At 37.6% G+C, this 22,312-nt stretch overlaps 3 protein-coding genes across 5 annotated transcripts; 1 reads left to right on the top strand and 2 right to left on the bottom strand.

Annotated features, from left to right (window-relative positions):
• The first annotated feature begins 175 nt into the window (after window positions 1-175).
• On the top strand, window positions 176-10,038 carry mag (myelin associated glycoprotein). 3 transcript variants are annotated; one of them, XM_056270766.1, is made up of 11 exons: window positions 176-326; window positions 1,994-2,066; window positions 2,282-2,650; window positions 3,382-3,678; window positions 3,782-4,039; window positions 4,255-4,515; window positions 6,202-6,510; window positions 6,595-6,694; window positions 8,198-8,300; window positions 9,247-9,300; window positions 9,624-10,038. In XM_056270766.1, exons 2-11 carry the CDS (start codon window positions 2,024-2,026, stop codon window positions 9,783-9,785), a joined length of 1,956 nt encoding a protein of 651 aa, XP_056126741.1. In that variant the 5' UTR covers window positions 176-326; window positions 1,994-2,023; the 3' UTR covers window positions 9,786-10,038. The 3 variants fall into 3 exon arrangements, with proteins under 3 accessions (XP_056126741.1, XP_056126742.1, XP_056126743.1); XM_056270767.1 differs by lacking the exon at window positions 9,247-9,300; XM_056270768.1 differs by lacking the exons at window positions 8,198-8,300; window positions 9,247-9,300 and having other exon boundaries at window positions 9,624-9,778.
• Window positions 10,039-13,029: 2,991 nt separating this feature from the next.
• LOC130104351 (sialic acid-binding Ig-like lectin 7) lies at window positions 13,030-15,109 on the bottom strand. The gene is made up of 6 exons (XM_056270818.1): window positions 15,046-15,109; window positions 14,325-14,672; window positions 13,931-14,221; window positions 13,554-13,832; window positions 13,318-13,408; window positions 13,030-13,212 (listed from the first exon to the last, which is right to left on the bottom strand). Exons 1-6 carry the CDS (start codon window positions 15,107-15,109, stop codon window positions 13,104-13,106), a joined length of 1,182 nt encoding a protein of 393 aa, XP_056126793.1. The 3' UTR covers window positions 13,030-13,103.
• A 458-nt stretch (window positions 15,110-15,567) lies between these two features.
• Window positions 15,568-19,612, bottom strand: tekt1 (tektin 1). Its single transcript, XM_056270756.1, has 7 exons — window positions 19,411-19,612; window positions 19,020-19,185; window positions 18,508-18,636; window positions 17,119-17,259; window positions 16,753-16,978; window positions 16,078-16,274; window positions 15,568-15,969 (listed from the first exon to the last, which is right to left on the bottom strand). The coding sequence occupies exons 1-7, from the start codon at window positions 19,598-19,600 to the stop codon at window positions 15,810-15,812; spliced, it is 1,209 nt and encodes a 402-aa protein (XP_056126731.1). The 5' UTR covers window positions 19,601-19,612; the 3' UTR covers window positions 15,568-15,809.
• Between the last annotated feature and the right edge of the window lie 2,700 nt (window positions 19,613-22,312).

The following is a 22,312-nucleotide window of genomic DNA, read 5'->3' as shown; positions in this document are numbered from 1 at the left end:
ATGCCTGCCAAACACGTAAGGGCTGACGTCGTATACTCATAATGAGCAATTCTCCTCTCCCACACACTGCGGCCCTTTACGGTGTGCCTGAGTAAAGAGTGTGTGTCTGTGTGGGTTAAGAGCAGAGATAATGCAGCTTCTTGATACTGATGTCATTTTTTGTTGTTGTTTTAAGACAAATCAGAAGGGAAGCTGAGTTGATGTGCTGTGAGAGAACGCCCCCTTGTTTGTGAGGGAAGAACAACAGCAGCGGCTAGTAGGATACACCGTTGGAGAGGGGAATTAAAGTTGGTCGCGGGTTCAGCACACTCTGCCAGCAGTTCAAGGTATTGCCCGAAAGGTTGCCTGAAAACAAACACAAATAGTTATAGGCTAAGTGAACCAAATAGAAATAAGCAATATTTTATTGTGTATAGGCTCAAGCCATCCATCCATCCATCCATCCATCCACACATATATTAGGGGTGTAACATACACAAAAATGACAGTTCGGTATGTACCTCGGTTTTGAAGTCACGGTTCAGTACAGCAGGAAGGAGAAAACTAAACATAAAATAGTTTTTTTTTCTTTTCTTAAACTGGTTTACTGAACAAATTGTGTCTCTGTCTTTAAATAAATTCAATTATAATTAAATTTTTCTATCTCTGCTTACGCAGTAAACTAATAGTAAAGGGAGCCCTTACTTACACATTACTATAATGCAATTAACAACAAAGCCCATTTTTTAGTCCATAAATATTGAATTAATTTGGTATTTATTTTTTAATGACACTCACATAAAAATTGTATGCACACATGTAAATTGTATATAAGGCAGATTTTGCAACTTCTAAATCTATATATAAAATTATGTTTCTCCTCCAAGTCGTTGTTAAAATATAATAATTTACACAGTGGCTGTTATAACTTTTTTCTTGACAGATTTATTAAAACATACATTACACATATACATTAAATAATCAAGACAGGTTCATTAAAATATAATGAATAGGCTATATGGGCTAATATAGTGCATCTATTTATTTAATAAGAGTTCATTTCTCTAGCTGATAACAAGCTGTGGACACTGAATGACTTGCCTGAGGTAAATGTAATGCTACGTTGTTTACAACAAGCTGTTTTACTGACGTCTTTCCGCCGTTGAAACACTGATTGAGCGATTACATCAGATATAATACGTTTCAGTAAGTTGTACTGTATCTTTCAACATACCTTCAGATGTTTATTCTGTAACTAGCATTAAAGAGGAAGGGATGATCGCGTTCACTCACTCACCGGGCTCCCGCTTGAACTGAGGCGTCTATAGTGATCTGTCACGCCACATCAAAGAGCGTCAAAATTTGTTTTAATTTCGTGATAAAATGGACAAAATTTGAGACATGAGACTTTGTTTCTTATCGAAAGTAACAAAACACGGAGCTAGATACTATTGAGTTAATGGGCTACACAACTATTCGTCGAAAGATGTAGCCTACCGAATAGGCCCTATCCTTTATTAATAGGGTGAATCCCACATAAACACGTTTTGGTCACATTTCACCCTAATATATATATATTTTTAAAAGGGAACAAATATTATATTTTGCATAAACAAAACAAAGCCTAGTTGTTGGATCATTACTTTTTTGCTTTTTCATATTTGTCCATATTCTTCAAATTCCCATTACTGTAATTCTGCATAGGCCCTATATCATATTTGTCCTAAAAATAGGATTAATTTTCTCTAAAATTATTTGACCCCCCTCTTGATTGTGGAGTGAAATATGGCCAAAACAAGTTAAAACTTGTGAACTGTGTTCTATAAAACACTTCTTTTTTTTTACGCCAAGGCTCTGTCATCCTTAATCTTCACCGCTTTTGTCCCCATCTGTTCTATTTTATGAATGATAAAAATGCCAACAGATAAATGAAACTACAAAAATGAGAGTGCTACAAGCTCAGTATAGTAGATGTCTGTTTGTCTTGCTGATGCTTGTGCTGGTTTTGTAACAGAGGTTTATGGTCCAGATTTAAACTGAGACCATGAAGGGCTTGGAGCTGCTGCTGTTGCTGCTTTTTCTAAAAGGTAAGTACTTGTTCTGAATCAAACATGCTATTACTGTGGTTCGTTCTGTTAATGTTAACTTAAGATACTATGATGCATGTCCAAAAACATGCTATCACTTTAGTACACATCCCCAAAAAAAAGATATAATAATACAATAATACTTTTTTATTAGTGTTAAAAGATTAGATTATTTTAACTACATTTCTTGCACTCTTCCCTCTTTCTCTGGACAGATGTTAGTGCTCAGTGGAATGTGTGGATGCCCAGAGACATTTCAGCCATGACAAACTCCTGTGTGGTTATACCTTGTTCATTCACATACCCCTCTGGTATCAGGCCTTACAGGGGGGTCCACGGGATCTGGTATTTTGGACACCCCTACCCCCAGCTTTTCCCCCCAGTGGTGTATAAGTCACGCACAGATATTGTTCACGAAAGTTATAAGGGACGGAGCAGGCTACTGGGTGACCTGACACAAAAAAACTGCACACTGCTGATAAAAAATGTCGGCGAGGAACTTTCTGGGAGGTATTACTTCCGTGCAGACCTGGGCGGAGCAAACATCTACACTTTTCCTGACTTCACAAATCTACAGGTGTTGAGTAAGTATGCAGGCCAGAGTATGAAGAAAAAAAAACATTATTTAATTATACCTTTTTATGTGTCTTCCAGTAATAGTATCCCCAAATCCTTAAAACAATGCAAATTTACTTGAGAAGCAACACTGCATAAGATTAAGATTAAAGGATTAGTCCAACCAAAAATTAAACATTTGTGATCATTTACTCACCCTCATGTAATTCAAAACCTGTAAGAGGATGCTTTGAAAAATGTCTTTGTAAAAATGTTCCAGTGTTGTTTTGGACTGCTTTGACATCTCTTGTTTTCATAAATGGTATATTGAACATAAGTGTATTTTGTCTTACTACATTGTAAGACTTTTTCACTTTTTGCTTCTTAAGTTTATTAAATTAATTTGAAGGGTTTTTAGATATTTTACTGAAAAGTTAAACTAAGATACATGTTTTTTTTCAGTGTGGTTACTGAAACGTTGTTCTAGTATTTGAAGTCGAGATGAAACAGCAGTTTCAGCCACAACCAATTTTACTTTTGTAATAAGATGTATTTCTGGATCAAACAGCATATTTAATGAGTAAAAATGTAGGGCGAGACTTTGTACTGTTAAAAGTGGGTGCTGTATAGAAGAATGGAACCAGACCTAAATGCAGGTTTGCTAATTCCATACATAAATGATTATTTGGCTTGATTAAAGTATCAAGTAAACAGGTCTTTTTTGACTTGATATTGACTTCTATGTCTTTCCCTGCTCTAGATCAGCCCAACATCGATGTTCCAGAGGAGATTGTTAGTGACTTAAGCCTGGACTTGACCTGTTATGTCCCAGACAATTGTCCAGACATGAGTCCAGAGATCCACTGGATGTACACAGACTACCTACCCGACCCCGTTTTCACCCCTGACACTGTTGAGGAGAGCAACACTGCTGTACTGTCCAGCACCCTCACCTTCACACCCAAACCCATGCACAACGGCCAGCTGCTGGGTTGCCGGGTCCACTACCCAAACACCACCTTCGTCTATGAACGCCTCATTTCTCTGGACATCAAGTGTAAGTTCCACCATTTTATTAAACGTTTAGCTGCTTAACTTTCATCAAAACCGATGCATAATTTTCTCAGACAATATCTACTGACTTATCCTGTAATCTGTAGACGCCCCTCGAACCGTGTGGGTGAATGTGTCTCAAGAGGTGATGGAGGGAAGCTCGGTGGTCCTGCACTGTGATGTGGACAGTAATCCAGTCCCCACGATAACTTGGTATTTTGGTGAAAAAGAGCTGATGTCGGAAACCGCCTCAAACTCTTCACTGCCCCTGGACAACCTGACCCCGGAGGAGGAAGGTGTCTACACCTGCGTTGGTGACAATGGCTACGGCAGCATGAACACATCCATGTATCTGGCAGTAAATTGTAAGTAAAAGTTCATGCACTCCTGTGGATTAAAAAAATAAATCTCTTAAAGTTTCTGCAAGCAATTGTGAGTTTGGATACAGATAATGGCTTAAGTTTTTTCCGTTTTGTGCTAATAAGTCATATGGCAGTATAAGCCGTATACCTGCATTCCATTCTCCATCCGAACATTAATCCGGAAATCCGGTTTTCTTTCTTTTCTCTCAAACTGGAAGTTCCTCCACGGGAGCCAAGGATCAATGAGTCTCTGACAGCGTTAGAGGGATCTTCAGTTGCTCTACAGTGCACCAGCAGGGGTAATCCAATGCCCACGTTGACCTGGCTGAAGGATGGGGAGCTGGTGGGCACCATCACAGCTGAGGAGGGGTCTGTGCTTGAGCTGCACGAGATCACACCGCAGGCCGATGGAGTCTACCGCTGTCTAGCCGAGAACGAACACGGACGGGCCAGCAGCTCACTTAACATTACAGTAGAATGTAAGTCGCTGTAAAAGTTTGACCAGTTTTAAGTAAAGACATTGAGCCAGTAGACTGTAATTATGCTGAGGGACAGTTTATAAATATGTTTTCTCCAAAGAAAAGTTGGTTTTGGTTTGCGTTCAGCTTGGGTCAAGCCTTAAGATGGCAAGATGAGCATAGATGAACAGATGAGCAAGTAAAGGATAGATGTCAGTGTTGTAGTATTTTAGTCTGGACAAGTCCATCTCAAGTCCAAGACCATATTTGCTATGACTAGTCGAGACCAGGGGCCTCATTTATAAACGTTGCGTACGCACAAAAGAAGGCGTACGCCGCTCTCTACGCAATAATTTGTATTTATAAAAAGCAAACTTCACGGTAAAATGTGCGGTCCTTCAAGCAAGCTCTGACCCAGGCGTACGCACAAAAACGGGTGAAATGAGAAATGGCGACACCGTCGGCAGATGGAAGAAACACGTGAAAGTGTGTGAAACTGTAGACCGTTGTGTAAAATAAATGGCAATACTGCCTCTCATAAATAACACGAAGACTTCACAAAGCAAGTCTTACAATTAACAGCCAACACGAACACCCGTTTGATCGATCTACAACAGAAATGCAAATTAACACATATTTGCAAAAAGAAAAGTGAAATATGTTCTGCAATAATATTGGCATACAATTCATCCTCATAAATAAGATGGTAAACAGAACGAAATAATGTACAAAACTGATATGCTCGCCAATGTGTTCGTCAGGCGGAGCAGATATAGCTAGATATAGCTAGATAGTCAGTCAGATAGATAGATAATTAGATAGATAGATAGATAGATAGATAGATAGATAGATAGATAGATAGATAGATGTATTATTTGTCCACTGGGGAAAGTTGTTTTCATAGTAAAAATGTCTTCATCAGCTAGGGAATCATGGTATTCATATGCCTTTAGTTTGTTTTATTTTTGATAAAATAACGTATGACGTAGACCTATGTCTCAATCATTCAGAAAGCTGCAAGAAATTACATTTGCGCTGAACTATTTCCCATTTCCAAGTAGATTATAACCGACATCTGTAGCTTGTCATTTCTTTTTTATTTTGGCCACAGTCCGAGGTTGTGAGGCTACAGCATTTACGGCGTCTGCAACCTTTTGCCACTCAAGTGCCTTTTTGGCATTAGTAATGCCCACACTGTGCCCTCCAAACAACATTTTTTCTCCTCTTTTCCACCTCGCCAACGATAACTTCTACTTCACATTGAGTGAAGTTACGTTTTTTTTATTTCCTCTCTATGTTTGCCATGATTTCGCAATCGATGAATATTAACTTGTGGGCGTTTCACAGACTATTTATGGGCAACTATGGGCGTGACATGAAGCCGCAAAAGCTGCGCTACATTTAGAATTGATTGTGATTTATTAAGGGAAAAATGCGTAGGATGTGCGTGCGCACGGTTTTATAAATCCGAATATTTCTGTGCGTACGCACGTCCTATGTTTCATCCGTACGCCACTTCTGACGCAAATCCTACGCAAAGTTTTATAAATGAGGCCCCAGATCATTCAAGTCAGAATCCAGGCCGAATTCAAATGCTTCTGAAACTACGTTCTTGGACTCTGACTCCAAGTCCAGTCTTGTCCGGACTGAAGTACTACAACACAGAAAGATGTGTTTTTTATTATTATTTCTTCTCAATTTTCCTAGTTGCCCCTGTCCTCCTTGACGACTCTAAGTGCACTATAGTCCGTGAGGGCGTTCAGTGTGTGTGCATTGCCTCAGGAAACCCTGAGCCTGTGATCGAATTCCACCTGCCTGACCTCAACATCACCATCAACAACTCCAACAACCGTTTCAACTACTACATGCACTCGGATGGGTACACGTCCACGGGCATCATTAAGCTCCAGGACAAGGGTGAAACGGGAAACAATGGTGATACCGCTGTCCATGTGCACTGCAGTATCAGCAACATATACGGCTCCGAGACCATCCGCTTGGAATTGCAGCAGGAGAGTAAGTAGACTTTCACTGAAGCCACATGTCCAATCATTAATGTGATTTTGAGGTGTCATCAATTAACTCTATGCACTCTTTTAGAAAAGTACATGATGGCCGTCATAGTGGGGACTATCGGAGGTGTGGCGGTCATCGCCTTCATCATCGCAGCTGTGAGATACGTGGGTCATAACAATAAAAAGTGAGTATCCCTCACAAGAAAGACTGGGAGAAGAACATTTTGGTGGAGTTTGTGGGTTGGGACCGGGGTTTGTAGGTATCAAAACACCCAAGCCTAGTCATCCATGTTCAGTTTTTTTTTGTTTTTTTTGGCATTTGGTTTTCAAGCCATAACCCACTCACAGATTATCCAATTTGATTGCTTGGTAAGATGGTAAACATGCCACATTGTGCATGAAACTGCAGACTAACAAAACTATTGCAGGTTCAATTGCCCCATGCCATTGCTTTTCAGCCTCAAAACCGCTGAGCTCTGCAGCAAACATCCTGCTCCTATCTCATTTTGCAAGAAAAAATAAAACGTCCCATTGGATATCAAAATGAAACGATCCCAAACTTGACACTGTGGCACAATGCCATTTTTATTTAGGGGTTGCAATGATCCCCTTGTGTTAAAATGGATGCCCAGGCTTAAAGGAATAGTTGACCTAAAAATTACAATTGTCTTTAACTCACTGTATGGTTTTCTTTCTTCAGAGGAACAAAAGCTAAAATATTTTTTTTTCTGAATGTCTAAGCAGATCTTTTCCATACAATGAAAAGATAATGAGGACTGTCTACTTCCGAAAGTGACAAAAAGATGTTCCATAAAATGTTCTATATGATTTTGTGCATTATATTGCAAGTTTCCTACAGGCAATGTCACGTACTGGCTTGACTTGATAATCCAGATTAAAAGAGGCTTGACACAGATGAACAATGAAATCACATTTTATAAATATCAAGAACCATTCATAGAAACACCAGCATGAAACGGTAACATAAGACTAAGAACAGAAAATAACTGAGGGTATTAATACACAGGATGATGAGGAACAGGTGAGACACTAATCAATGAAACAAAAAAATAACTATGGCAACCAAGGAAACGGGCACTAAACACACAGGAAATGAACATAGGCTATTCGAGACAAAAGAATATCAAAATAAAAGTTCATGAACAAAGACACTGGGGAATCGTGACACATAATGTTTTATTGACAACATTCGGGAGGAGCACGTTCAAATTATCTACCCAATCAGTATGATCAGAGGCCTATATATATCGCTGACTCGCCTTCGGTCCTCGACAGTCTTTTCTGCAGCCCTCCGCCACCCCGACTCCTCACTCTCAGCTAGTTCCTATCCCAGCCAGGGATATGGGGGAGTACTCTGGGTTCGGGCCACATTGACAGTGTGACCTTATGAAATGACTGATGATCACTGACATCAATTGTGGCATATCATTTCATCATTCGTCTCCATTTCAATTGTATTGAAAAAAGCAGCTTAGACACTGTGCAAAATGTCTTGGTTTGTGTTCCACTGAAGAAAGAAAGTCATACAGGTTTTTCATGAGGTTGAGTAAACTATAGAAGTTTAGTTTTTTGGCTCAACTATCCTTTTAAAGTGTTGCCACTAGCCAATTAGTTTACAGTGTGGTTGAGTGTGAGACAGAGTCTGATTCTCTGACTCCACCCCCCAGAGAGAATGGTAACCCTGGGCAGGACGTGGGATCTAAAGTGGAGAATCCCTCAATGTTCTACAGCGCAGTCAAGAAGGACAAACAGAGTCTCAGGAAAAAAGTGGTGAGATATCACAATGATAAATAAATCACCTACATATACAGTACTTGCACACACAGTGATAATACGAAATGAAAGCGAACACAATAAAAATACAATAACTTAATCAACATTCTATAGTCTTTTCCATGCATGTGGCAAATGATATTATATACGGCCTCTTCTCTAGTTGTAATTAGCTTTCCACACTTAGCATTAACATTTAAAACAATCAGGAACCACGTGTTAAAAAGAATTACTCATTTTTGCTGATTGCTACATACTCAGTACTAAGTTTTTAAAGAATGATTTGAAGAGGGGAAAATTATAGTTTTGCTATATACTATGTTCAGAACGGTATGCTAGAAAACTATTTATTAAATACTACACAGTAGGCCTATACACTTTATGCTACTACTATTAAAAAAATAGCAAATGGAAGAGTAGACTTTTCAAGCTGATGTATGCTAACACATATTGTCACATGACCTTATGTTGCATGCATGCAGATATCATCTTTTAAATAAATTGTTTCATTTGTAATCCAATTTTGTCTAAAATGTCTTAACTTTTGTAAGTCCAATCAAAAATTGAATTTAGAAAGAGATGGCTGAATTTACCTCCAGTTTAATAATCCCGCTAGAAATGGATGTTCAAGTGAAAGGCATTACGTTGTGGGATACAGTATGCTGTGTTGTATGCTGCATATTTTGCCAAATGAACCATAGTAGTACTCTGCGTAGTCAGTGTATACAAAAAGTGGCATAATGTGCACAGTATACATTGTGCAGAAACGGTAGTATGCTAGTATACTATTCCGAATATAGCCACTGTTACAAAAGCCAAGTGTGGATGGCGCATCACAACTGAGAGTCCCAGTGTGGCCTATGCTTAGAGCATTTCCTGACCTCTATTCTCTCCTCTTTCATTGCTTCTCTGCACTCTGTCTCTTTTTCTTCCCCTAACATAGCTTAAGACTGAGCTCCTGGGCTCAAAGTTTAACTCCATCCTAGAGGAAGGCACGGTAAGGCTGAAATTTAAGATGAGCATGTAAACAAATGGGTGGAGGTGAAATGAACTGGCACTAGACAACAATAAAAGCATAATATGGAATATTTTTTAGAAAAAAAAAATCAAATTCCGACAATAAATAATTCAGATTTATTTCTGTTTTTAACACTGCTGCCTGGAAACTAATAGTTCATGCGCTGTGCTTATGTTTAGCATCTAATTGCTAACAGTGCTTTTGAGTGTCTTTTTGGGAACTTTTATTTTGACATTACCAACGTTTTCCTGCTCTTCCCCCCAAAATTGGGCTTAAATATCTTTCCTACATTATCTTGACAGGGAGACGACAGTGATTACCAATCTGTTGGCCCAATTGCAGGCATGGAGAGGCAAGAGCTGAATTACGCCGCCCTAGAGTTCCTCCATGGACGACACCGGGAGGGAGGCTTCAGGAGGGCTGATGGTGACGGCAGCGACTATACTGAAATTAAGGCCAAATGAACCGCGATTCTTCCCTGATGCCTTGGCCAAACGGGACACGGTGGCCACTAGGACCCAATCATTCCCCATGCCCCACAAATTTTCAATTTCACCCATATTAAACGTGGCCTTTTGAGGGGAAAAGAACGGTCTTAAACAGCTAGCGGACAATGTGCAATTATTTTTGTCAGAGTATGAGGTTTTTGAGCTCTCTTAGTCTTACGTCTCTGAGGTTCTGGGAATGACACTTTCCCTCACCTGTAAAATATACAATAGAGATAGTTTTGGGTTATCTATACCCATTCTTGTTTGTAACCATACCAGATATTTGTCTCTCAATCAGAAATGAGAGGTTTTAGGGTTCTCTTGGTTTAAAAGACAAGACTTTCTAAAAAGAAGGTTCTTTTCCCCAAGAGTTACAGTAGAGCTTTTCTCAAAGTTTGAAGCAAGCTTAAGGGAATCGGTATGGTTTCGGGAGAGACTCAGTCACTAGTGGTCCTTTTCACTGTGTCCGCTGTAAGTCAAAGCATCAGGGAACGAGGTGCTCTGTGCGCCTCGACATATAGAATAAGCACTATCCCCAACTCTGGGTTTGTCCAGAGAGACTAATACTCTCAAATATAGCCAGACTATGTGTACATTGATACGTTTTTCACATACCCAGAAGTGATTGTTAAAGGGATAATTCACCCAAAAAATGAAAATTCACTCACCCTCATTTCATTTCAACTGCATGTTGCAAGAATCTCCATTCAGTTATTTCCATACAACAACAGTTCATAGTGACTACATCTGTCAAACTTTAAAAAGGCAAAATACATAATTAAAGTACCATTGTGTGCTATATTCCAAGTGTTTTGAAGCCATTATTGACATCAGTTATGCCAAAACGTAAGAATGGGATGCCATTTTAAATTATCTGGACTCAAACGTGGAATAAAATGTGGAATATTGAGTCGTATGGACTGCTTTTATGGTGCTGTTATGATGTTTTTTCATCCATTTTTGGAGTTTGTGATGGCTGAACTATTGTATGGAATAGCTGCATAAAGATTCTTATACTTTGGTCCACGGAAAGATAGTTATGTGAATTTGGAACAAAATGGAGGTGAGCAAGTACCACAATTTTCAGATTTGGGTGAAGAATTCCTTAATTTTGGCTTACATTTGTACTGTTTTTTTGTTTGTTTTTTCATTTCAGTTTATACTGTATCTTAATTATTTGTATTTGTAAATGAAAACAGGCCAGTAACTGAATTCAAAACTGGTTTATTGAATGGTTGCTGGATTTTGTTTGCCCCAACTACTTTGTGCCCTTTTATTCAGATATATATTTATTTAAAATATGTTCCAAATAAATTGAGGAGCAAAATCACCCTTTTAATTAGTCAGCCAATCTGGTAGGAAGTAGTATATGATCATGCCTGATGGCCATCCCTGCCCCGGTACACACTGCAATCCAATAGAGTCAAGCTGACATTTGATACCAATAGAAATTCATATTTAATAATGGATGATTGAAACTCATCCTTTGAAACTGAGTAAGAAATAACCACCATTTGGAACATATAGAAAGGTATCACTTTACCTAAGGTGCTTGAAATAAATGTAATGTTTTATGTAATCATGTAATCCTCTGGTAAGGTTGTGTCCAATAGATGTTTGTTAAATGGTCAGTATATGCAATTAGCCCTTGAAATGCATTTTGACTAACAGATTAATGAGTCATTATGATATTAAATTAATTGCATCTTACATTCATAAAGCATTCAATGCACCTTGGTAGGATACCAATGTATGTAAATACTCTGCATGATATATAGTTCTGTGTTGTGAAGCTTTGACGGCACAACAAGAACATACATTGTGCAACAATGGTGTATATTTTGCAGAAAATCACACAAAAAAACTGACATTATATGTGCATATACAATTAGTAACAGACAGTCCATGTTTGAAGGTATATACACAGATATTTATTTGTAAGCAAAAAGATTTGGGGGCGCATTTCACTTTAAGTGTTGTAAAGAATATTTGTATGTAGGCCTATCTGACTGTGTGATGGCAATAATAATGAACAAAGTAATGTTGTTTCCTAATTGACATAATAATGCAGAACAGAAAATCTCCAATCGTTATTTAAATAATAATTTACATGATGTTCTTTGCTTGCGTTCTTTTTATTTAATAAAAGTCTCCAGCCACAAACGTTGCCAATTTTCTTTAAAAGTGAAAAAAAAAAAAAAAAATTAAAACTGGCATATTCGCTTTATTCGTTCGCCATTACTTGGATAAACTGCTTTTCCAAAAGTATTTTACTGGCATCAAGAGTTTTTTTGTTGTTGTTGTTTTTGGAAAAATAATCCATCAGTGAGTCCAAGGCTGTGTATCCCATGGGATAGTAAAGCGTTCATCATATGCACACTCAAGAATCTCGCCAGAAGAAGGTCATCCGGGAACTTTTTGCCTACTCTTTTATGTGTACTGTGAAGACAGACATGTCACATACTATTTTTTCCACCTACTATAGGGAAGAATTTTGGATGCAGTTCAAGTGGATAGATACCTGAAAGTTGATGCTTCCAAAACCACGCAAAACGAACACGACAGTAATCCATTTCGGTCTGTGAGTTTTTACAAAAAAAAATTACTGTGCAGTTGAGCTTAGTATTGTGATGTTCAGGCTCAGGCCCAGATCAGGCAGACTGTGGACTTAAGTTTAATAATTGTCTTCTACATTGTCTAAATATATTTTAAATGTATCAGTGAAAAAGCATCATAGCAAAGAAAATAGACAGAATTTTTTTTTTAGAACTGTTAAAATGATGTCGACTAAATTATCACTTACCTAATATTTGAAGAGCTCATAAAACCTGATGTGACAGCAGTATTAATTGCGATCAGATTGGTGCTGTTTTTCTTGATCTTGATCTGTCTCCAGTTTCTGCAGCTGTGATGTCTATATTGTTGCACAATACTTGCGTTACACCCCCCTATCCTTAACACGTAAAACACTAAACGAACACATCATTTTGAAAGGCATGAAATGTATTGAAACACAAGACCTTTGAATACAATCACAATTTTTTTATTAAAATGAAAGTCTTAACAAAGATTGCAAACCTTTTCTAAAACATAGTGGAATAAGAAACTGTTTTTTTAAGCATTTTGCTGGCATAAAGTAAAAAGGACATAAAAACAAATGTTACATTTGGGATTTTAGGACATTAGCACGAGCTAAAATAGCTACATGCTGTTTCACATTATGCTAATGTGTAAGAAAAGCCACTTGATGTATAAACTTAACAAAAAGCTTTATTTCAGCTGTTGATCAAACCACTAAGATCTCTCTGAAGACATTTGAACAGTCTCATACACAGATTCCTCTCTCTTCATTGGAGTCATGTAGACATGGTTGTCATTATTTGGTTTCTTAAGTTTTTCTCTCCTTCTGCCAAAATGGTAATGGTATGTGTGGCATTAGTGACAAATACAAACATTTGACACTAAATGGCCAGCCAACATAATTTTCTTGAGTTTATGAAGTTCTTACCGTAGGATGACAGTCAAACAGGAAATGAAGATGACATTTACAACAACTGAAAGGGTAAAAAATATCCAAGGGGTGGACAAACTCCAACTTACTAAAACATGAGAAAAATGAGAGAAGAATAAAGGAAATTTCATACAAGAAGCCAACTCCAGAATGATAGTTAATTCATACAGATGTTTGTCACTATGGCAGAAAATGTCAAATGCTTGTAAAACGCATGATTTTGTCCTGCCTACCTTTGGGTTTCTCAGCATGATTGTGCACTTGGATTTCCATTTCTGCCATACCAATGGGATTCTTACTGACACATTCAATGGTTGCTTTGAGGTTCCTGAAACTAGCAATGGAGACGGTGATGCTGCTGCTGGTGTTCTTTGCTGAAGCAATACTGTAATATTCACTGTCCAGAATCGTCCAGTGTATCTGGGGTAACGGCACACCACTGCTGACACACATGCAGATCAATTCATCACCCCACACCAAACAACAGGAGCTATTCAGGATTTTAGGGGCGTCTGAAGAAAAATTATTATTCAGTTTATTTAAAAAATGGTCTTCATCACATTACTTGAAATTTGAAATTATGATGTGTTATAAGTGAAATAATACATACTTCTTACTTTAAGGATCACAGTACTTTCGGTCTGAATGCTTTTTTGAAAAATTACTGTGCAGGTGAGCTTAGTATTGTGATGTTCAGGCTCAGGATGAAAAATCAATACTGAATATTGGTGTTCACTACCAGGAACTGCAGAAGCTACACGTTTAATTTCATCAGGCTCAATCCCTGTCCAAACTATATCTGCTAAGGTATTTATGCAATCTCCTGGAACTTTGCAGGATATCTCTGCCTTCTCTCCCGCTGTGAGTTGTGGGACGTTTATAGTTGGTTTCTGGTTGAGCTCTAAAAACAATGATTTACTGGAGTCAGAAATGCTATAAATTAATCTGGATGTGTGTGCAACTCGTTCTCTGTTAAAATGCATAAATACAAACACACAACCAACCTTTTACAGCAATTTTTACTGTCTGAGGAAAGATATACACTTTCTCTTGATCCCATTTCAGTTTCAATCTGTATTCACCATCAGATTCACCCTGAACCAAGTTTGTCAGCATAAAGCTGCACTCTCTCTCATCACCATGAAAGTGTATAGCAAAACTGGCCCAAGGAACTTCAACAGTTGGATTTTGTGGATCTCCTTTGAACCAGGTCCTTTCAATGGGTTCTGAGACACTTTGAGGGACAGTGAAAAAACAGAAAACTCTGATACACAAACCAGCCTCTTCAGTGAAGTTGTCTTTTACGGTAATCATGGAGAAGTTAGTCGGTTCATTAGTCAGTTCATTAGGGTCTGAAATGAAAAAACAAAATAAAAACTTTCACAATACTGTAGATTTATTAAATGTAATATTTGCAAGCGTATTTTCATATTTTTTTTGACAAAATGTTATTAAAATCAATGGCTCATATCAAAGGGATAAAAATCATTTTAAAATTAAAATGTTTACGATCAGTCATATTTCTTAACCTGGACTGTAAAAGTCATAGAAGTGCAGCAGATGATATATAAAACAATATAGTCAAAACATTTAATCTTACTATTTATATGCTGATATTTGAAATCTTTTCATGACTAAAAAGTCAAAAGAAAATGTACTTGTTCTCTATAAATCGAGTAATAAGACCATGATGAAATTACAACACAATACACAAGTTAACAACACTCACAAAACCATAACAGTCAGTCATTTGAACGACCGTTAGGATGAACAGCAATGTTTGCAGCATCGCAGACTAATATAATGAGAGAAATACGGCAATCATGTATTTTTAAAGCACAACTATGACAATAATAAAAATAACAGTCTTATTTGACATTATTAGTTACAAAAAAGACACAACAACAGCACCTTTATTTTCAAAACTGTTAAAATGGTCGCTTACCTTATATTTGAAGAGCTGATGTGACAGCAGTTTTTCTTCAGATCCGTTTCGTGCTTTTTACTTGGTCTGACTGATTTATCATAACCATAGAGATGTGTGTACTTGATACACCTCCCATGATGATTAAAAGTAAAACTAAACTAATACAGAAACCAGTATTGTTAGCACTGAAATTATTTTCTAAAAAACGGATATTTTCTTTATACCTAATTATTTGTTCATTTCTGTATAATGAATTATGAGGATTCCATTTTTATTTTTTATTATAAACCATCAATTCATGTTTTAAGACTAGAACCAAGTAAATTGGGATCATCTTTTTTATTTGTATATCTTTTTAATTTAGCATTTTTTTAAAGACATTTTATCAAAACATCGCTGTGTGCAACAAACAGATTCTGAGAGGAAACATCCCAGTAGAGATTTTTAAAGACATTAGATGTTGTATTGAAACCATCATAATAACTTAAAATGATTTAAAGGAAACTCTTCTTCCAAAACGCCATTAACTATACTAGGCATTTCCGTCGTACATGAGCTCTGTTCAGAAGTTGTGAATAACGACAGGCTGACGTTGCTGAAGGCAGATCACCTCATCTATGTACAGAGAGTTGGTCTTCACCTGGATCTCCTCCTCCAGGCTCAGCTGGCTGCTTGCTAGAGCTTTCAGTTTCATCTCTGAAAGCTGGAACGCCTCGGCTAGTCTAATGCAGAAACCATAGAGGGAAAATGCTTTTATTGGGGACATACTAGCATATTAGGACATGCAATTAATGTTATATGTTTGGTAACATCCAAACCCTTTCCTTTACCTCTCGATGTTGTTAGCGAGCTCCTTGACCTCTGCCAGCAGCCGGATTTGAGCCGGGTCGTGGCAGAGCTCAACGTTGGGCCTTTGGCTGCGAGCGGACAGTCGAGTCTGAGCCACTTTCACTGGAGCTTCTTTCTCTGCGATAGCCGCTTTTAGAGCCTCCAGATTCTTTTCTTGATTTGCTATCTCTGCTAGCAGCTTTGAGAGAGCACAGACATATAAAACTAGTCAAATTATAACAACAACAACAGCAAAACCTAGAACGAAACCCTATAGATAACAAAAGATTGACCTTATTTACTTAATAGTAAGTAAATGAATAAATATATTACTTAAAATACAAATTTTTGATTTTGAATTATCCAGCTTATTACAGTATATATACGCATACATGTCCATACTATATGATACTGACAACATGGCGAAAGTAGTACGTCCAGATTACATTCATACTACGCACATTCATATAATATAGAACATATTTGTTTAGTGTAATTACTAGTAATTACTTATTCAAAATAAGTACCAACTCAAGCCATTCGCTGCATCTGAAATCGAATACTTCCCTACTATATAGTATGCGGGATATACATCCGAGATTGCACGAGGGTAAGTAATTGATGAGAGAATTAAAATTTTGGGTGAACTATCCCTTCAATTCACAAGTGCAACCAACCTCATTGAGCTGGTTCTCAAGCTGTGTTTTGGCAGTTTTGGTCTCCTGTATGCGCAGCTCAAATGCCCTTCCCGTAGCCTCATACTGTCTGCGCATGTCTGCAGCCGTCTGCTCTAGCAAGCTTGCCACAAGAGCTCTCAGAGAAAGAGAGTTATTCTTCTCATTCTCCGCTTTGCTAACGTTTAAGTTGCAGAGGCTCTCCCATTCCTCAGGATTCACTGCAATTCTGGAAACGGTAAAGGAAATAGGTTTGCAAAGGGAAAAAAAAACGTTGGAAAACCTAAATCTGTTAACATTTGATAATATATTTATAAAACAGAATTAGCCTAGATTTTTAAATACTGTATCATAAACATGTCATCTTACCCAACACTTGTTAAGTTTGAATTCCCTCCGTTTAAATCAGGCGATGTGTTGGTGAGAAGAGAGCAGAAATCATCGATGCGTTCGGCCTGAAATTTGTCCTGCAAGTCCTTTTCCAGATAGTACTTCACTGAACGAATAAGCCTGAAAAGCACAGGAGTAATTTACAAACTACAATTTAGTTTGGAGCAAATTGACGTTTATATAACTAGAGAGAATTTGATTGAACAACACAATATAATTCATATTTTAAAGGGGTCATATAATGCCATTTTTGTACAAGCTAGTATGATTCTTTAGGGTCTAAATTAAAAGTTTGTAATATACTTCAATTAAAAATTCTCATTAGTATTGTAAGAAAACACTTATTTTACTTGGTCAAAAACAGCTCTGTTTTCAGCACGCCGTTTCAGTGCATATGACTTTAAATGATAATTAGCTTTGCTCACTCCGCCCCTCTGTGCTGTGCGTACACCGTTTGTAACACAATAACACAATAACCATAATGCGTTGTTCAGTATTAACGTGGGATTATGAATTATATTGAGAACGTCATACATAGAAAACATGCCGTAATGTACCCTGAGTGTAAACCTTAGACGCATTCATTGTGAAGCGTGCAGCTAGCAATTTGCAAAGATTAATATAAATATTAATGTTAAGTTTAATAAAACGTTACACTAACTTCAGTTGTTCTAGAGGTTCAGCAGGAACACGAATAGCTGGTACCGATCCTTTTTTCATGAGCAGCTTCTTAGCAAAACCAGCTTTATACTGACCCTCGTTTATAAAGCAGTCTGGTGTGTGAAATGATTCGCGCAAACATGAGAGCATTGACGTTGCTCGTGGGGAATATTCCCTTCGAAAACAAACTCAGCCACTGCGTCTTCAGCGGTTCGGATTTAGGAACATTAAAATGACTGCTGTGTTCGTTATTACACCCAAGAACAGAACACCACAATCGCTTAGACGCCATTCTGCTCATAGACAGTGCTCCAGCATATCAACAATGACCGCGCCGGTCCGCGCAGACTATGATTGACAGCTCGCTCACGAGCGAGGGCGGGTCTGTGTTGAAACGATGCTGTCAATCAACAATCGGGGGAGGGGCTTCCGAGCGTGTGACGTCACAAAATCGAACGGCTCAATTTGAGGCAGGGGAAAACATATAAGGAGATTAATACAAAAACACTGGATGGATTTTTATCATTTTATGATGGTTGTGTACAGGCACTGCCAACACACATTTCAGTACAATCAACTTGTATAAGTGCATGTACCATTATATGACCCCTTTAAACACTTTGGAATTACTCATCAATTGCTACAGTATGTAGGACAATTGAATTCCTTACAAGTTAGTCCTTGGAGTTTTGTCACTGTCCCACTAACCTGATCTGCTCGTTGATCTGCTCCAGTGTTCGCTGTAGAAGAACCATCACACCCTCAATCAGCTCCTTCTCCTTCAACAGTTCCTCTTCCACCCCATCATGCACCAGGTCAATCGCCACACGCTTCTCTCTAAAGGGTTGTCCCGTACATATCACATGATTAGGTTACCAATGAGACATTTTGTGAAAGGTTTGAACTGTGCTGAATGATGTCGGCCTAATCCTAAATTAGGGGTGGTTAATTTGGTTTATAACTTACACTATCATTCGAAAGTTGGGGTCACTAGACCACTGATTAGAAATCATTCTAATATGATGATTTGCTTCTCAAGAAAGATTTCTTATTATTATCAATGTTGAAAACAGTTGCGCTGCTTAATATTTTTTGTGGAAACCATGATGGGTTTTTTCAGGGTTCTTTAGTCTTTACTGTCACTTTTGATCAATTTGGTCATGTAGTTCAACACTTGATTTTAGAAATGTCCTCTGGTTGTGCTCTACAGTGAGAAGTACCTCTCAGTAAGACATTGCAAAGTCACTTGAAAAGGCTGAGAGCAGCTCTCCAAGGCTTTTTCCACACGGCTCTTGAAGACGACGAGGGTCTCGATCTCCTGCACCATCTCCTCAAACTTCTTCTCCAGTTCCTGCCTCCAGAATTTGATGTCCTGGATTCTCTGCTCTAAAGAAGAGGGAGGGAGAATATATACAGACTAAGTAGGCCAGAACAGTTTAACAAATAAATGTCTTTATCAAGGAAATCAATATAACCCTATCTGAAATAACTTCCTCTCTTCATCATTTCTATCACTTATCTTTAAAAGGTCAAGTGTCATCATTACACTTCCTGTCTTACTGCACATCTCATGCAAGGCCTCCAGTTACATGCATTTTGAGCACTGCATACCCAGCTTCTTTTGTGCATCCTGTTGCATGTGTTTGGTAGATTTGTTGCTCTCCTCTATGAGTCTCTGACACTCTGCTCTCAGTTTCTCCGAGTGCGCTCGTTCTGCCTCCGAACTCCTGAAATGCACCTGGTTTGCATGCTTCCACTCGGATGGCAGAAACTTATCAGGGGGTCCCATCAGCCTAGACATTTTTCTAATGAGAAAGAAAGTCATTCTTTGGTTTTTAAATAATTTAGGTCATTGTTTTATAATTACTAGACTATAATGATAACGATATGATATGTAGTTATTTTAATGATATGTAGTTATTTTATTGTTTTAAACACTTGCATTAAAGTCATACTGTTGCCAAAAAACAACTAACAGGTACATTATATTTCAAAACGTATATATTATAAAATTCAGGGTAACACTTTAGTTTAGGTTCCAATTCTCACTATTAACTAGGCGCTTATTAACATAATTATTACTAAGATATTGGCTGTTTATTAGTGCTTATAAAGCACATATTAACCCGTTTAATCCCAAATTTTTTCTTGCAACTTGAGTACATGCATTTTACTCCTTAGGCCTCCCTAACACTCAAACATTATGCCTTTTTTGATTTTATGTTGGTTAAGTTCGTGAAATATTAGGTTTTATACTCGGTCACAATAGTGACCGGTGGGAAACAACATAGTCAGAATTCATTCAAATTCTTCAATTAGACCTATTGACACAATTCATTCCAAGACATCCAATATCTCGTTTTGGCATATCGTGAAGAAGGCTTAGTGAGGTGAAAAGGTTGTCATGTACAAAGTTACACCCTGGAGGAACTTCTGCTTGTTCGGCTAGACCCGTATGGGCTAGACCATGACTACACTTGGGCCCTGTCCTAGGCCAGTTTCAGGGAGATGTGTGTTGTGTTCACTCATTCAGTGCACTGAAGATGGGCCGTACGTTGTAGAAAGGGTTGTTTGTGGTCATGTGTGGGGCACACCAATTGGTTCTCATGAACATCTGCCCAATCCTCCATAATTCACCTCTGCATCGCCATTCAATAGTCTACTTGGCAAATGGGCTGTTTCACCCTGGTACTCCCTATCTGAGCCATCACTATCACAGTCACTTTCAATTTGGGGTGGGGGTGGGGGGGAAGGGGGTCACATACGTCAAGAAGGTCCAACACATTGACCGTTTCTGGGACACTCATCACTACACTGAACAAAATTATAAACGCAATACTTTTGTTTTTGCCCCCATTTTTCATGAGCTGAACTCAAAGATCTAAGACCTTTTCTATGTACACAAAAGGCCCATTTCTCTCAAATATTCTTCACAAATCTGTCTAAATCTGTTTTAGTGAGCAATTCTCTTTTGCCAAGATCATCCATCCCCCTCACAGGTGTGGCATGTTCAGTGTAGGATTGCCAAAACCTGCCAATACCAGCCAATACCTCTGTTTTCAATTGAAGCACTGTGTTATACTACCGGTCACAATTGTGACCGTAAACAAATTTACAAGTCTTACGAGCAAAATATATATGCTGGAGTATAATTCTCAAAATATATCAGTAGTAGACCCTTTAAAGAATATATGTACAAAATATGATAGTTCTATATGTAAATTAAGATGTTTTATATACTACTTTTTGTAGTAGTCTGAGGAAGACATCTTCTTCTAGATGTGCAAGCAGGAAGTGAACTGATCTGGTCATGTGACCTTTCACACTAGTCACATGACATTAATTGATTTTAATCAAGACAATCTATTTTGTCATTTAAAAGTTGAATTTCTTGCCCAAAGTCAATAAAAACATTTTTAGAGCTTCCAGAAATAAGAAAAAAGCTGCGGTCACAATTGTGACCGGTGGGATTAAACGGGTTAATGTCTTATTCTGCATTACCTTATTCTACATCCCTTAATCGTACCCAATACCTAAACTTAACAACTACCTTACTATTAATAAGCAGCAATTAGGAGTTTATTGAGGCAAAAGTCGTAGTTAATAGTGAGAATTGGACCCTAATCTAAAGTGTGACCAAAATTCAGATATGTCAGGATATCAGTTACCTGTTATAAAACAAACATTTTTCTCCATCAATTCTTGTCTTAAACAATCTATTCAGTGTTTTAAATATAAGATAAACATTATAAATAGTTATAATTAAAGCATTAAGCGAAAATCAGGTGTCTTACCTGTCAGATATAAATGCAATTAAAACACGACTGATGTGCTGACACTCTGCCGGCAAGTAAACACACTGTTACTATGGCAACATAACTGTTTCAACGCTAGGGGGTGGTAGATCCCACATACACACACACACACACACACATGCTTTGAGTGGAATGGATTGTAATTTGTACCAGTCTCAGAGATGTTGTTATTGTACTACTGTGTATCTAAATGTCGATCAATAATGACAAAACAATTTACATATTCATTTCCCATCTGCATACTCAAAATAAAATAAAAACAATAAAAAAATTATAAACAAGCAAATAAGATTTTAAAAAGAAATACACCTTTATCCCTCACAACCTTGTTTCTTATTATTATTTTCATTATCAAAATTAACAAGACTGTTATACATTTGTTTTATTTAAATAACTTTATTTCATATCATCAGTATGCATTTAGTTGTTTGGAAAATAAACTCTTTGTTTACAAATTTATTGAATTTATACATTAGCATTAGTCTAACATTAAAACAAAAACACATTCTTAAGCCAAAAAGCACTCTGCGCATAATCGGTTTATACTTGAAACATAAAAATAATATCAAATTGTACTGACCACAAAAATAGAATTGGTCAAAGTATTTCCATCACATCCTTCAGTTATTCGCACTCAATTTCAGTGAGACACAAATAATATAATAATACCACTTCAGTATGAGTCATAAATAGATCAA

This window comes from Rhinichthys klamathensis, unplaced genomic scaffold, assembly GCF_029890125.1.
Source record: "Rhinichthys klamathensis goyatoka isolate OS25496 unplaced genomic scaffold, OSU_Roscu_1.1 h1tg000308l_1, whole genome shotgun sequence".
Taxonomy (NCBI): Eukaryota; Metazoa; Chordata; class Actinopteri; order Cypriniformes; family Leuciscidae; genus Rhinichthys; species Rhinichthys klamathensis.
Note: the sequence above shows the minus strand (reverse complement) of the source record. Positions and strands in the feature narration are given on the sequence as shown.